We start from the raw sequence: 16,040 nt of genomic DNA on the forward strand, positions 1-16,040 counted from the left end.
ATTAAGTCATTTTTGTAATTGCAAAACTGTTTAAACAGATTACAAATCAATGAAACAATCTGTTTAAAAGCAACGTTGCTTTTAAATATATTAACCTGACTAAAAACTGATCACCAAACAGAGCAACAACAAAAGACCTGGAAGACCACGAAAGACAACTAAAGTGGATGAAGAACCATTTCGCAACATCTAGCCAAGTCAAGAAAACTCCTGAGGAGGGAGATGTGTCATTATCAAAATCTATAATCAAGGGATGACTTTATGAAATAAATACAGAAATAAATACGCTTCACAACAAGGTGTAGATCTTTGTACTGATAAAACCCAAAAAACTTGGACCAGAACAACGAGAAGAAAAAAGGATGGAGAAAGAAATAAACAGCTCACGATCCAAAGCATCCAACATCATCTGTCAAACATGGTGGAGGCAGTATTATGGTATAAGTGTGTATAGCTGCCATTGGATCGGGTCACTGGTGTTTAATGATCAGCTGACTGCTGATAAAAGTATCAGGATGAATCCTGAAGTGTATGAGGCTATAATCTCTGCTCAGATTCAGGCAAATGCTGTAAAACTCATAGGGCACCAGTTTATATTGCAGATGGATAATGACTCAAAACATACAGTGAAAGCTACCCGAGGCAGAGAAACAAGATATTCTTCACTGCACAAGACAGTCATTTGCTCTTGACACGATGGTGTATGCTTCTCAATTACTGAAGACTGAAGGCATAAAGATCCACAAACAAGAGCAGTTGAAGGCAGCTACAGTAAAGGCCTGGCAAAGCATCTCAAAAAAGAAAATGTTTGTTCCCATTTATTCATGAGAGACCAAATTACAAACATATCTTTTTTTTTCCAAAATAAACAGACCTGCCTGTATATATCTACTATTGTATTATATGAACTCTGCAGGAAATCCTATGCTACATATACACTGCACAATCTGTGTTTACATGTGTGTCATTTTCAGCATCTTACTACCACAATCGCCATTAAGCAACTTGAAACTACTTTCTAAAAGAATGCACATCTAAAAGAACCCATGTCAGGTCTCACCTTAAGATCTTGAGCTTTTGGAGAGAACACAGGCACTCGGCAAGCCAGGAGCGGACACCAGAATGGAGGCTTAGTCTTCCCATCGTCATCGGCACACACCCAACCAGGCAAGTTCTCTTCCTCTGTAGACACAGGAAGTGTAACTTTAACTGAGAGAAAATAGTAAATCTAGCAGGGAGAGTTTCTGACAACATTTCTGATTTCTACTTACTTTGAGCAACTTTAGCGAGATGCAAACGGTTCACCCATGAGATTTTACTGATTGGGCTGGGAGTATTGAAAACCACTGTGAAACTGACTGGACGCCCAGACCTGCAAAAACATGTGCAAACACACACAAAATCCATAAGGAATTGAACAAAAGCTGTCAATAAAACAGTCAGATTTGTGGAGCTCTAAGGTCCCCTGATAAATCATTACAGCGTTTACTGAAGTTCTTTCAAGTAAAGACATAGCTAAGAGGCTTATAAACTCTGTAAATTAATTTTTAAAAAAAACAGCACAAAGAAAAATTATTATCGCTTAAACCAACACACTTTGCAATGGCACTCGGGTGATTAATAACCAGCTGTTATAAAATCTGTTCCCAACAAAGTCCTGTTGCCAAATCTAAGCTCAGTGCGGTCCATTTGGCTGTATGAGGAGGCAACATCGAGAGCAGCTGCTGCTCCTGAACAAATCCACAATGCAGAAGCCCTCTGGTAATCATTCCCAATAACCGCAAAGCACTTTAAATCGTTTAACAGAATAAATGTGTGGCCTAAAGCAAGCCTGCCCACATTTAAAAACGAAATGCCAGCCTGTTTCATTTTGCTTCACTACTCACTTGTCAGGCTTGCCGGGTACCATTAGCCGCAAACGGCACTTGTTGGCACACTGTATCTCGCCCTCTTTGATACGGATGAGCCTCTGCAGTGCCAGGCACCAGTCCTGACCCACTGTTGTGTTAAGATTCTGCACACACACACACACACGCGCGCACACACACACACACACACAAACATCAGCCATATCACTCAGTTAAAACTTATTTTAAGAAACACCAGTCCAAAAAGAAATCATAGCACGTATTGAGAATTAATATTCAATTCAATTGTTGATGTAAAGTTGTACCTGATAGGATCCCTGTAGAGTACCCACTAGGAGTGTGACTTCCTCCACCACTGAAAGGTCATGCTGGAGCTCATGCAGTTCTTGGAACAGTTTGGGTGGCCCTAGAATTAGCTTGCCTAAAAAATAAATAAATAAATAAATAAATAAATAAATGACTATTTCATTACTACTTAATGGTCTAATCTTATAGCATCAGTCATCATAGACCAGCGTGTCTCCAACATTTCTAACATCAAGATCCTGGCCATAGATGACAATTTCATTTCCAATAAAACAAAGTAAGGGTCCCAAGGTTATTGGACTCCTCATGTGCTTCAAATTTACTAGGTTACAGTTCACTAGACTGTAACATTACTGACTGGTCAGCTGCTGGGCTACTAAATTAATTAGCTGCTTTGTAGTGCTGGATGCTGTTGAAACGCTATACAAATAAAGTTGAATCAAATTTAATTGAAAAACTCCTCTCAAGCACAGTCTGTGCTCACAAGGTAGGGAAAAGAAAAAAGAAATTGACAGTTACGAGCCATTCATCAACCCCCAATACCAAGAGCTCTAGATCGTTTCCTATCTGCCTTATAATTAGAAACATGACTGCAATGACTTTGATAAAAACGGTTAATTATGATTAAACATTGAAATGCAAAACACTTTATTAAACTATTTTTCACTGGCAAATAGACTTTAACTCAAATAAAGAGTTAAAGGGCTAACATAAAAGGCACAAAAATGATCCACTAGCGCAAATGAGATATCCCAAAAACTTCACCATTCTCACTCCTGCGTAAAATGTAAAATATCCTAATACGCACTGCATTTTCTTGTGTATTACTGTAAACCAATGCACTGCTCTTATTCTTCAATTGTTTACATTCACCCATCCTCTATACCGCTTTACCATGTATACAGTTTCACGAGGGCATTAACCCTATCCCATGAGACTTGGCACAAAGCAGGTAACACCCTGGACAGGGTGCCAATACATCGCAGGGCACATGCATATACAGTACACACACTCAAATTCACACACTGCGGGCAATTTGAACGCCAATTAGCCTAATCTGCATGTCTTTAGACTGGGAGAGGAACCAGGGGGAAACCAGGGGAAAACCTGGGGGAAACCCACCAAGCACGGGGAGAACATGCAAACTCCATGCATGCAGACCCGAGGCAGGAAATGAACCTAAACTCCCTCGAGGTGCAAGGCGACAGCGCTAACCATTAAGCCAACATACTGCCCAGTTGTTAACAATAAAGATATAATATTATAAAATATATTGGCTGTACAATGAATATGTACATTTAATGATGAATGTGATGAATGCACTATGAAGGATAGTACAAAATCCATAAATATGAAATCAGCCTCAATCTAAGGTAAATAAAAAAAAAGAATGTTTCCAAGGACATACACAAATATGCTATAGGCTATTGCTGCAATCTGAGATGGGTCTACAAGACAAGTGCTATATTTGTCTTGTAGACTGAGCACACTATATATATTGAGCCCTACAGAAATCCTTGGACTGTATTTTTTTATTTCTTCAAACAAAATAAATAATAAAAAAGGTGTTTTATGTGAGTAGCAATATAGATTCATTGAGTTCTCCTAGCCTTGGAAATTGCATGTGGAAAAGCTGTATTCTGTATAACTGGAGGCGATAACAGGCGAGTGAGATTCTTTGTTTTATCTTGTATAATACCAACCATAATGGACTTTTTTTGTATATACAAAGCACACCGTAAGAGTTAAATCTTGTTCTCATGGGAAAAAAAGCAGTCTAGATTAAATAATACACAAAATTTACAAACATAGTTTTTTTATCATTGGAATTATAAGGGTCAATTTTGGTTACAGCATGGTTACGCAAGTCCACTCACATGAAGTTGATTCTAACTTCAGCTAGAGCTATTTACCCTAAAGCAGAATGTTTAGATGCCACAGCCATTCACAGCTGGGAGTCCAAGAGAGCTAAACCGACCCTGCTGCCTGTGTGGTAGAGGTGGCATATGGCATATGGCTGGCAAAAATGTGGCTCTGTTAGTACTTGCAGCAATGAATAAATTAAGTATAAAATAAACAAATTAAGTTCTAGACATTTACGATAAGGCATTTGGCAGTGCTTTGAAGTTTCCGTCATTGGATACATCATTACACTGGGTTACTAAGTTACTAACCTAAGTTTAATCAGTCAAACAGTGTTGGGAAGTGGTATTTCATTTATTAATTTGTTTGTTTGTTCATAATAAATGGGGGTGTTTACCCCAAATACCTAAGAAACAGATTGGTCTTGTTTTTGTTGTAATTTCTCCTGATTTTCTCCCTAATTTAGTTTAGGGGGCTGCCACATTAAGGCAACTACTACCACTCAGTCAGGCCAAAGACTATCAAGTGTTTCTTCTGAACCACGTGACGCCAGCCGACTGCATGTTTTCGAATTATTTCATTATATTTTACAATCACAGCGTAACACACTCGGAGGACAGCGCTATCTGCTTCTTCCGCCTGCATAAGCTCACAGACACCCCTGATTGGCTGTAGAGCTGTGATTAATGTGGGAGCACTAAGTACCCCTCATCCCTCCCCTTTGAGAGAGCTCGGCCAATCAGCTCTCTCTAGACCTCCAGCTGCGAGAGGTTACAGCATCACCCGGGAATTGAACTCACGATCTCCGGATGATAGGGCGAGCACTTTATAAAGAGTCTATATGCATGCCTTCCTATATGCTGCAGTGCTGGAAAATCTGAGCGAGCGTGGTGCAGCAGGGGATGTGATTAGAGCTTTAAGGTAAGTGCTTTGTAGGCAAGCATCAGTATTTTGAATTTGATGCGGGCAGCTACAGAAAGCCAGGGGAGGGAGTGAAGAAGTGGGGTGGTGTGGGAGAATTTAGGAAGGTTAAAAACTAGCCATGCAGCTGCATTCTGGATCAGCTGTAAAGGACGAATAGTGCACAGAGGCAGACCTGCCTGGAGTGAGTTGCAGTAGTCCAGTCTTAAAATAGCAAGGGACAGAACAAGCACCTGAGTGGAGAGAAATGGATGAGTTCTTCTGATATTATAAAGAAATCGATGAGACAAGTTTAAAGACGTGATTGCTTTGGATTGTTTTTCTTTCCCCACACAAGTTCAGTTGCTCAGGTAACAATGTATTTACTAAGTGTTTTTTAAATGGGTTTTTAAAAAAATATACATTAAAATGTAGACATATAAATATGCAATAGTTGTTCAGGTATGCCTTTGGCATTTGGCATCCAATGCAGTATGTGGGTCATATGAACATGGTAGAGGTGGACCATAATAATCATGCTATCTAGGATGGATGCTCTAGCCATACTCCCACACTCCCAGGTTGACTCAGGTTTGTTGGAGTGGCAGGCTGCTTTATGTTCCTGGCTGCAATGATGCATGTGTTACCTTCAGGCTCTTACTTTTAATTATACTGTAATAGCTGGTCCTACTGGGTTTCCTGCTTGCACTCTGCACACTTTATGATCTCTCTCTCTCTCTCTCTCTCTCTCTCTCTCTCTCTCTCTCTCTCTCTCACTCTGTCCTTCTCTCTAACTGTCTGTTAGAAAGACAATACTGTTGCATCCTGATTACATGCTGGTGATCCTGACTCCTTCTGCCCCTCAGGCTTGCCTGATCCATCTTCTGATGCCTTATTTTGCCTGGGGCTCCCTTCAATTGAGACTCCCCTGCAGCTGAAGAGGATGGCCCCAAAAGATACCCTATGCGTAGATGGACTGCTGCCGTATAGGGTATCTTTTGGCTGGTGGTACTATACAAATACCCTCGATTGTATCCTCATTCAGTTTTCAGATAATACTCTAGATTTATAAGTAAAAACTGTAATTAACTTTAAAAGAAAGTCTTTATTGTTAATATTGCACTCAGCACTCTTAGAATATATATCATACAGCATTTAGTTCTGAACGAGTAATCTGATTCGACAAGAAGCATTCCAGGAGTGGTGATAATGGACAGTAACTCCACTAGGACATTTACCCATATGTATCACTTCACATCCACAGTTGTAACTACAATGTTAATTACACTAACTGTCAGTCGCAGCATTGGTGAAAGTAGCTTCTAACACAAGACTGAATCCCAAATCCCTCTCTAACCCCGATCACTTTTTTAACACACTGCTTGGTGTCTTGAACAAGTAATTGTACATCCTGGTTTTCCACTTAATCCCTATTTTATTTGGAATTTAACCCCAGACTGTCCATCACCTCCTGTCCACCAGCTCCAAAGCAGCTTCAATCTGCTTTATGATAATGTCTGATAAAAAATGCAGTGTAAACAAAACTAGATAACAGTTTAAAAGTGAGCACAGGTGGAACTAAAACTATACAAAAAAAATCAATTGATCATTCCTCCTTTTTTTCTCTTTTCCCTTTTTTTGCACATGTTACAGCATGTGCTGTATTTCTGACTGAAAAAAGAAAAACAACCACTTAAATAAATTAAGCTTAACAAAAAAAGGGGGCTGAAGGTAATACAAAAAAAAAACATAACATTTACAGCGTTTATACCGTATGTTTAATCATTTAGCATTAAAATATAGGATTAAGGAAACAACAAAAAGGTTTTACTACAAAACGGCACTACAAGCGATAAGCTTTCAGCACCAACACTTTTAATTTCTTCTCTCGCTTGTTAGGTAATATTTAAGAAACTCTTCTGACCTTGTGAGCCGGCAGAGCCGAGGCGTTTGCTCCCGCTTGGCTGGTAAACACTGTCATTGTTCTGTGAGTTTTCCTGACCCACCTCCACCACCTGAACCTGCTGCAGAGGCGCTGTCCATTTCACCATGTACTTTGGACCAGCAGGAACCAGGCTGCTGATATCTGGATGCCCCCTTATTGAAGAGAAAATCATATTTAAAGAAAACAAAGGAAAACACAAAAATCTAAATTTAATTGTTTGCATGATCAGAGAGAAGAATAATAGGCAGGAAAATTAACCGTTATGATGAATTGATCTGGATGTGGGAAGGGAGTGTGGGTGTGTGTGGGTGCGGCGAGGTATAACTTAAGCTTTCCCTTGTATTCCCAGGTAATTTTTCCATCATGTGTGATTCCCGATGAGGGTAGATATTTTAATTCTACTAATTGAATCGTGTTGAAAACGCTGCAATGTTCAGCAGGCTTGAAAATGTTACCTTGTTTCATTAATGAAGTAATCAATGCCCCTTTCAATGAATCTAGACCAGCATTAAATGGAAGATAAAAGGAATATAAACCACAAAAGTTTTGAAGTCCTGAGAAGATTTGTTCAGTCCCCAAATTATAGAAAGCAAACTGTGAGTCTGGCTTACTTGAGATTGATGTTTGCACAGATGAGAATATCGTTGAGGAGGAAGACCTTGCGCTCCTTGGACTTGAGAACCTGCCCCTTGTCCCCGTACACTGTCTCGATCAGGGTTTCGCACAGAATCAGCTGCTTCTGATCTGAGTTCAGCTGCTGTGGATACACATTATATTAAATTTTTAACCCTGACTGGTCAGAAGGTGTTGATAAATTTTCTATAACGCCTGCTGCTATAGTATATACTGTATATGCAAATAAATAAAAAATATCATTATTTAAAAAAAAAAGAATTTAATCATTAATATTGTGAATGTCTGTAAGGAGATGTTTCTTTAATGTTTAGGGAAGGAGTTTCCAGCAATGATGGCAATAACAAAAACTTTTACTTCAGTACTTTTACTCACTATTTTTTAAATACAGACTCATTAGTTTTCAAGATAATGATCACACAAAAGTGCATTGATTTTCTAATCTAAGCATAAGCGTTTATGCTGTTACTCACACCTTACTGTGAGCTAAGCTACTCCAGGTGGTAAGAACAGAAAGGAAAAAACTATTCCACCAACCCTAGTTTGATTGCCAGGCGATTATGAAAGCACAGACTGGTGTGTGATTGACAGTGATTGACAGTTACCTGGGCAACAAGTCCCCCCACTCTGGGCTATGAATTCTTCTGCCTACTTTTTTAAGCATCACAAGCTTGTCAAGGTAAGATTTGAAGTTTTCTCACTAACTATCACGATTTATGTTTTACACCAATAACAACATTGTTTTATATATATTATATAAAGAATGCTAACAATTAATGTCAAATCGACAACATTTTGCTATCAACAAGTCATAGCATCATGTCCAGGGCCTTCATTCCATTATAATCATAATCATAATAATCTCTCAGTTATCATTGTAAAAAAAAAAAAAAAAAAAAGTTGAAGATATACTGCCAATCACTGGCTATATTCAAGAAGCTGAAACCTTAAATTTCTTAACAAAGTTAATCAACTATTTATTTTTAGCATTTAAAATTCCACAGATTTCTTGAAATAAAACTACCAGCGCGGCAGAGCGGCTACTTGCATCACTAAAAGATGGTCTCTTCTCTATTCATAAAACTCACCAATGCGGAACGTTATTAAAAAATTCTAGCTGTAATGTCCTTTGTCCAAAAACATGAATTGTTCATGTCTCGCTGTCCAGTCCTATCTAAACCAACCAGTCAAATAATTTAGGTAACTTGTGTTAAAACTAAAACATTTTATATCTTGTAAAGAGCAAAAGGTTTTATAAACTTATAAAGCATCTATAAACAGCCAATGAATTGTGAATTTATTTATTCATTATTAATTTACACTTTCATACCGGTGAAAATGATAAACATTTTAGATTTATGCAGAAAACACATCTTTAATAGACAACAGCATTAACTTCAGTTGTGCTTAAGATACTTTAAAATACTGTTTATCACTTGCAGAGATGTACTTATAGTACATTTTAGAGCAGGTACTTCTACTTGAAGAAAAATTTATGATTATAACATTCTTGTAGTACATTTTTATTACAATACTTTTACTTTTCATTTTTTATAAAACTTATTAGCTGCAATTTTGTATTATTATGCTTAAGAGAAAGAAAAAAAGAAAAAGAGAGGAAACAATTGTTGGTGGCTATAGGGTAAGTGACACTACCATTGCACAGCAATAACTGTAACTATAAGCAAACAAAAAAGACTTTTTACTTTTTTATATAGGACATTGTAATCAGTAGCAAATAACTATAATAGCCCTCCGAGTTCCATCACACAACCCTATGATTTTCCTAAAGCAGCACGTCCAGAAGTGCTTTACTCCTTATTTAACAACCTATAGCAGTTTTTTTTTTTTACAGCCGAGTATTTTTTAATTTAGAATAGCATTGCATTGTACCACTCAGTTTTGCTTTCGGTGGTTTGAACAATGTATACAATTGCCACCTTATCCTACCCACTCAACCAAAGAGGGTGAAGATGAATTGCAATAACCTCGGGGGATCTGCAAAGCCATTTAACTTCATATCATTCATATCAGAAAGCTGGGTATTAATGTTTTTCTTTTGCCATCTCCACTGTGAGGCTGATGGCAGATACCGGAGCACCCTCTAGTGAGAATCATCACAGAAAGCTTCATTTACAGGCCAAAGACAGATGTGAGAGCACGAACTGCAGCAGTACATGACCAAGATCATCAGTCATGAAGGCTCACAGTTAGAGGCGAATATCTGCAGTGCCGCTTAAAAAACAGGCTCTGTTCCTTTTGAACCAGGAATAAATAGAATTCAGTGACAAAGTCTAATAGCAATGAAATGGATTTATTGATCTCGGGAAGTCTAGTCAGCTACAATTATTTAGAAAAAATGCGACATCTCTGAATTTAATTTTTTTTTTTAAATAGAAAGAAAGAAATAACTGCAAGACATCACATCTTATTCATTGCGCCTGCTAAATGGAGTGGGTTGCTGAGCAACCGTGACATGTGCCTAGCAGAATAATGAGAGTGTGTTTTCGTGTGTGACCTTGCTGAGGGCGCGATCGCTGTTACTGCGTGTTAGTTCCTGGATCTCAGAGAGCTGCTCTGCTAGACGCTTCTGCTCATTCAGCTTCTCGGCTAAAGTCTCCAGCTCTGTCAGAGCCAGCTGCAGCGGCAGCCTGTCCTGGTGCCCAGATGGAGTGCTCTTCAGCATGTCCTAGACAAACACACACACATGATTTACAGTACTTCTCTATATAAACCTAGACACTTTGGTCAGGGCAAGATTCCCTATAATAATGCTCGTACTGTATATTAATCCTATTCATAGGAAATATTAATTATTACCAATTATTAATTAATTATATTATATATGTTTTTTTTCCTGTTTTAGTGTAAATGTGGTTTTGTGCACATTGAATTAGTGTATAGTATTTTTTATGTAGCATTATAATTTCGTTGTGAGTTTGTTGGAAAGTCTATATATATTAGATACATATTGTAATGTATATTTTTTACATCAATATTAAAAATTATTTAAAAAAATTAATTGAGGCTTATTACAAAGAACACCTTTTTTTAAGGTAATCATGACAATAAAATTAAAGTTACTAATGAATGAACTAAAGCAAAAAGTGAAGCTCAATGACAGGTAAAATGGGACAAAGTACTTTTATTATTATTATTATTATTATTATTATTATTATTATTGTTGTTTTAGATCTTACTTAACATAATTCCCAGCTGACTTGCTGTAATATGCAAGTGGTGTATAGTGGACAGTATAAGGTGAGGTGTCCTCAAAAAGCAGAACTGGTGATCAAACCAGGCCATTTTTTCTATTTAAAAAAAAAGCCATAAAGGGGTTCCTGGGAGGCCAAGGATTTAGCAGTCACAATGTGAAGCAGGCAGTTTGATCATACCTTTGGCGTACTGAGAAAACTTTCTACCTTGATGGTATCCAATCATTAGTGAAATCCTGGGATAGGTGCATTAATGTAACAGGGATGCATTCGATTTTATAGTGAAACAAATGTAGTTTTTCTGATACCATACACAATCAAAATAGTGGTTTGATATCTAGTAGTCATTTTATACCATTTTGCCATAAAATTGATTATAATAAAATGAATGAAAAAATAATGCATACTCTTACTACACTAATGTGTTTTCATGAAAAAAGCTTAACTTGTGATCCCTGTAGATTAATAAAACAACCACTGATCTCACCGATTATTTTAGCATTTTTATCATAAAATTAATGATTTGGTGTCATGTGTTCTGTTACTATATTTGGGTTAGGTATTGTGAAATCTCAGTTTTATGTCATTCCTTTTAAACATTATATGCCAATGAGGAAGTCATGCAAAAATCATTTGACAAATAGGCACGAAATACTGAAGAATTATGCTGGATGGCTTGATGACGATGTACTACATACAGACATGGCATTAACATTTAACGATGAGACTTCACTAGATAGAATTTATGTCCTCATGTATGCTGATATGAGAAAGATGAATATGAATTAGCAGTCAGCTAATACAAGGATACATGAATACTATCACCTATGCGTTTTAAAATACTGTGTGATTTCCTTCTCTGTTTTATCTAAACGTATCTAAAAGCAATAAGTAAAAGATAAAAAAGAATGTGTGCATACTGTATTTGTATGTGTGTGAGTGTAAGATTAAAGTAGTGCTGACCTGTAAGAGGAGTATAAACTGCGGGAAACGTTGGATCGGCTTCACCATCAGGCCATAAAGGGTGATCCTGTCTGTGCTGACAGCCTGCCTTTTCTTCAAGATTCCAAGTATCATGTGAATAGGTCAGATACAACAGTGCCACTTGTTATATTGAAATTAAAATGCAGCTCACATTGACTGAAAGTAGTACATACCGAGTGCCAGATGCGGAAAGCGTTTGCATTTGTACCAAGTCTTTAAATGATAAAAAAATAAAAATAAATAAAAATTATAATAATGACAGTAAAAGCAGAGGAACCTACTTTAAGAAAGTCCAGAAATGCAGGCTTGGACATGCAGGCTTTCTTGATAAGAGCCATTGCATTTGTGAAGTTGTTGACATAATCACTGTATACATCCAAAACCATCGATTTTGAAAACTGAAAGGGATAAAGAGGTTTATGAAAAGCTGCAGGCACACACACACACACACACACACACACACACACAACACACACACACCATTTCACAAAGCAAGATTTTAAATTGCCAGGCCCTAATCTTAAAAGAGCTTTCAGCAATCGTACGTTTTAGCTGAGGTTGCTGTCACAAACCTGATTTATTACAAACCCTTGAATCTTTTGCATCACATTTTTAAAATAAGCACAGCTGCTGCTTACAGCTTTGGTACCACACAGGAAATGAGTACAGTTTAAATAGAACTGCTGAGTACATGATTTCTGGGGATTTTTTTTTTTGTTCTTTTTGTTCCACGCGGAAAAAAAAAACATGCACATGGTACAAACAGAACAAAGCTCTACTTAGTGGCGTTAACGAATATTTTATTACCCAGCGAAACAACCTTGGGTTAACTGTAAGTCTACACCGCACTTTCAGCTAGATCGCACTTCCTGAAATTGCCTTTTTGGGCCTTTTTTTAAAAGACAGTGGAAATAACGCCGCTATGCCCACTTTCATTAACTGCCATTTGTGTGTGCTATTTCCAGAAAGTCAATCCTGTCAATATAGTTGTTGCAAAGCCTGCTTAAAACAACCTGCAATACGTCTACTTCGGATCTTTCCTGTTACTTAACATATGACATCATTTCATTCAAGAGACCTGAAACCAAAAGGTTCAGCTCGAGAGGCTTGAGGCTTATTTAAATACAGAAGTGATCAATCGAAGCTCACGTACAACAGAATGTTCGTCGATGAGACTTACAGAGGCTACGAACAGATCTCCAATGGTCTCTGCTTGGTCCCATTCGGCCACACGGGAGGCCAGGGCGATCTGGAACATGGCATGGCACTGCTGGATCTCTTTTACCCGATAGAAAATAGGCTGAATCTTTCTAGTACTCAGGATACGTGGCTCTGCCTCTAGTAAAGGCTTTTGGTAATCCTGGGATTGAATCAGAATGTACAAGATGAATCCTAGAGCAATGAATGTAATACTTGTGTATGTGTATGTGTATGTAAGTGATGTCATTTCAGATAATTACAATGAACACAATTACACTGCGAATAAGTGACCTACTTGCAGAATCCTTCTCAGGGAATCCAAGTAGCTTATCTCACTCTGGATAATAGAGCCAAGAATGTGACGTCTTACAGTCTGACAAAAAAAAAAAAAAAAGTTATATAACGTTAGACAGAATAAATGACTGTAGTTTTGCTTGACTGCTGGCACACACTCACCTGTTGAGTAGTGAGACCCTCTGGCATGGGAGAAAGTTGAGGTGGTGGGTGTTTCACTTCAGAAACGGTCACATCCAGGTAACCGGTATCATCTTCTATGTCATCTGCATTGTTTCCACAAATCCTTGTTAGTCCTGCTTTAATGCAACTGTCTCCCTAACCAACTACTTTATCATAGTTTACAAGAAAATCACCTTTTTAACAGCTTTCATCAAAAGAAAGAGGAAATCATCTCAAACCTGTGTTTTCTTTTTTATTCAAGAAGGACACTTTGCGCATCATGGCTATTTTAGTCTTTTCCAGTCCATCCTTAGTGCCATTCCGGGCCGCCTTCATGAGCTGGTGAACCTGCGAGAGAGGAGATGAGTACTGAAATGTACATCTGCATCTGAGAGGAAGGAAGAAAAGAAGGTTGATCCTATACAGAGAACACTGAGTATAGCAACAGGAGCAAAGTCGCTCAATTCCATCATGGTTCATTTGCTGTAAGCTTGGGGACATTTAGATAGTTTCATTTTCAGTGGGAAGCAAAACATTTTTTTTTTTTTTTGCATTGTGCAACATGGAGCAAGAGGAAGCAACTATGTTAAATATGGTTGAATGATGTATATAAGTACATACAAGTTATAAACTGCATCATAAACCTTACGTTTGATTAGGATGAATGATAAATGATACTGCAGTTGCAGTGCTACTGGGAAAATATACCTTGGTGTCATAGGCCTGTTTGATCTGGCTGATGTCTCGAGCACCTAACCGCATGGCCAGTTCACGTTTGGTCCGGGCACAATGCTCCTTTAGGCGCCGTACATCAGGGGAAATCTAAGGTCATCGTCGTATCCACGTGCCCGTGGTCAATAGGGATGGGGTTTAGATCAAAGTGTATAAGGAGAGACAGACACAAACACACAAAGAGGGGAGAGAATGAGGAAAAGAGGGACAGCCGGAAAGGCAGACAGTGTCACATTCAAGAAAAATCGAAAGAAAAAGCCTGGGAGTAGCTGTGATTTAGATACTCTTGTGCTTAACATAAATATCACATACAGACTGCAGAAATAATTAACCAAGCATGCATAAAATTAGCGTCCATTGCACTGAGACCAAAAATGGTTCACTGATTAGGTTAGTGAAAGGTTTCTGTACCTGTTTTCAGCTGAGGTCATGCATAAAGCACAGCAACGAGAGAGCATCGACAACAAGGGAAAGACTCAAATGAACAAAAGCAGGAGAGGAACAAAGGGGAAGCCCAGGAAGGAAAGAGAACTGAAAAAGATTGCTGAGTGGAAAAAAAAAATCCACTGATGCAGTGAATTAACCTTCCTTCCCGCTCAAATGCTGTGACTGTCGCATGTTAGTGGTTTGTGAGTTTTGCCATATTTATGAAACACAAGACCAGAGTGGAGAGTGGATGTAGTTATGTATCTTTATGACAGCATGTATCTATTGCCACCTTGTGACTGTGTGAAGAAATGATCGGGAAATAAATGAAAATGTAAAAAAATAAATAAAATAAATCACAGAGTGTGATAAAGAGCTACCAAAGAGCCCTTGCTGCACCATGCTTCGACCTCAAAGATACAGAAGCGTCTCTATTTAAGCATAAGCTGAGCCTGCGCTTGTTCTCACCTTGCTGCGTGTCCGTGGCTTGGTCTCAGTGTCCGACTGCTCGTCATAGCTCTCAAACTCACTGGAGCTCCAGCCATTATCCACTGCATCTGCTGATTCATCAGGCCTCTGGACATCCTCATAGATCATATCATCAGCTGCACACAAGTCCAGAAAGAGTTATGCAAACTGTATGAATTAGGCTTTTCATAAAAAAAATGTTCTCAGGACACCCTAAAAACACGGAAATCTTTAGAATTAGTTCAGCAAACCAAATATTGTTAGATGAGATTTACAGGCACTGCAATTAGACATAGATATGGAGATATGGTGTGCATTTATTTTTAAATAAATAGACAGCTTTTCAGGGATGCATTGAAAATGATCTCACAGCAGTCACACCCGTTATTGCATACATTGCATGGATAAAGTAGGAAGTTATTGTTATACTTTTTACACTCTGTATACACTACTTTTGTATTTATTTTATTTTTATATCTTGTTTCAGTACAGACTCATAAGTATTTAAAGAGTGAGTGTGAACATGTGATATGTTTTTCCACGGGTAAGTTGTCACACTATGATTTATTAGGGTAAGACATTACACTGGATTTTGCAACATATTGTATAAAACAAGAACCAATTTAATGTGTTATTTATTTATTTTTACTTCAAATTCAAAATTAAACTCAGCTACAGAAGAAGCTTGATTAATCTCTGAACTTGAGAAAGTTTAACCTGGAATGTGGCCATTAAATAAATCACCACCAATTACAACTGGAAAATAATTTCAGTCAAATCCAATTTTCAAATAAAATCTGTCTAACACACAAACAAATCTCCAACCATGTGTCACATCTCACTAGTCAGACTCATCAGAATCACAGACATAAACTGCTTTGACAGATCTGATGAAGAGGCATCTGAAGTCTTTTTTTACAATATTTTATCTGCCTTTGGCTTCTTTTGCATTTTAGTTTAGGTTGCGGTGCATCTACTTTGGAAGAGACGCTTTTTACCTTGTGTCTGCCTTTCAGACTTAAGTGCCTTCCTGTACTGGTGTGT

General features: G+C 37.9%; 1 protein-coding gene across 7 annotated transcripts in view; it reads right to left on the bottom strand.

Annotated features, from left to right (window-relative positions):
• Nucleotides 1-16,040, bottom strand: part of arhgef10lb (Rho guanine nucleotide exchange factor (GEF) 10-like b) — a 46,074-nt gene that overhangs the window by 13,872 nt on the left and 16,162 nt on the right. For 4 of the 7 annotated variants that reach the window (XM_053481838.1, XM_053481836.1, XM_053481837.1 and 1 more), the window contains 15 exons: nucleotides 14,997-15,133; nucleotides 14,079-14,192; nucleotides 13,610-13,718; nucleotides 13,371-13,474; nucleotides 13,210-13,287; nucleotides 12,895-13,074; nucleotides 11,996-12,112; nucleotides 11,694-11,786; nucleotides 10,034-10,204; nucleotides 7,494-7,639; nucleotides 6,862-7,034; nucleotides 2,174-2,289; nucleotides 1,887-2,014; nucleotides 1,272-1,372; nucleotides 1,061-1,182 (listed from right to left, as the gene is read on the bottom strand). In XM_053481838.1, the coding sequence (XP_053337813.1) occupies nucleotides 1,061-1,182; nucleotides 1,272-1,372; nucleotides 1,887-2,014; nucleotides 2,174-2,289; nucleotides 6,862-7,034; nucleotides 7,494-7,639; nucleotides 10,034-10,204; nucleotides 11,694-11,786; nucleotides 11,996-12,112; nucleotides 12,895-13,074; nucleotides 13,210-13,287; nucleotides 13,371-13,474; nucleotides 13,610-13,718; nucleotides 14,079-14,192; nucleotides 14,997-15,133 (1,889 nt within the window). Of the gene's footprint in view, nucleotides 1-1,060; nucleotides 1,183-1,271; nucleotides 1,373-1,886; nucleotides 2,015-2,173; nucleotides 2,290-6,861; nucleotides 7,035-7,493; nucleotides 7,640-10,033; nucleotides 10,205-11,693; nucleotides 11,787-11,995; nucleotides 12,113-12,894; nucleotides 13,075-13,209; nucleotides 13,288-13,370; nucleotides 13,475-13,609; nucleotides 13,759-14,078; nucleotides 14,193-14,513; nucleotides 14,840-14,996; nucleotides 15,134-16,040 lie in introns of those variants that run through there. The other 3 variants (XM_053481841.1, XM_053481840.1, XM_053481842.1) reach the window with 3 other exon arrangements.

This window comes from Clarias gariepinus, chromosome 22 (assembly GCF_024256425.1).
Source record: "Clarias gariepinus isolate MV-2021 ecotype Netherlands chromosome 22, CGAR_prim_01v2, whole genome shotgun sequence".
NCBI classification, from domain to species: domain Eukaryota; kingdom Metazoa; phylum Chordata; class Actinopteri; order Siluriformes; family Clariidae; genus Clarias; species Clarias gariepinus.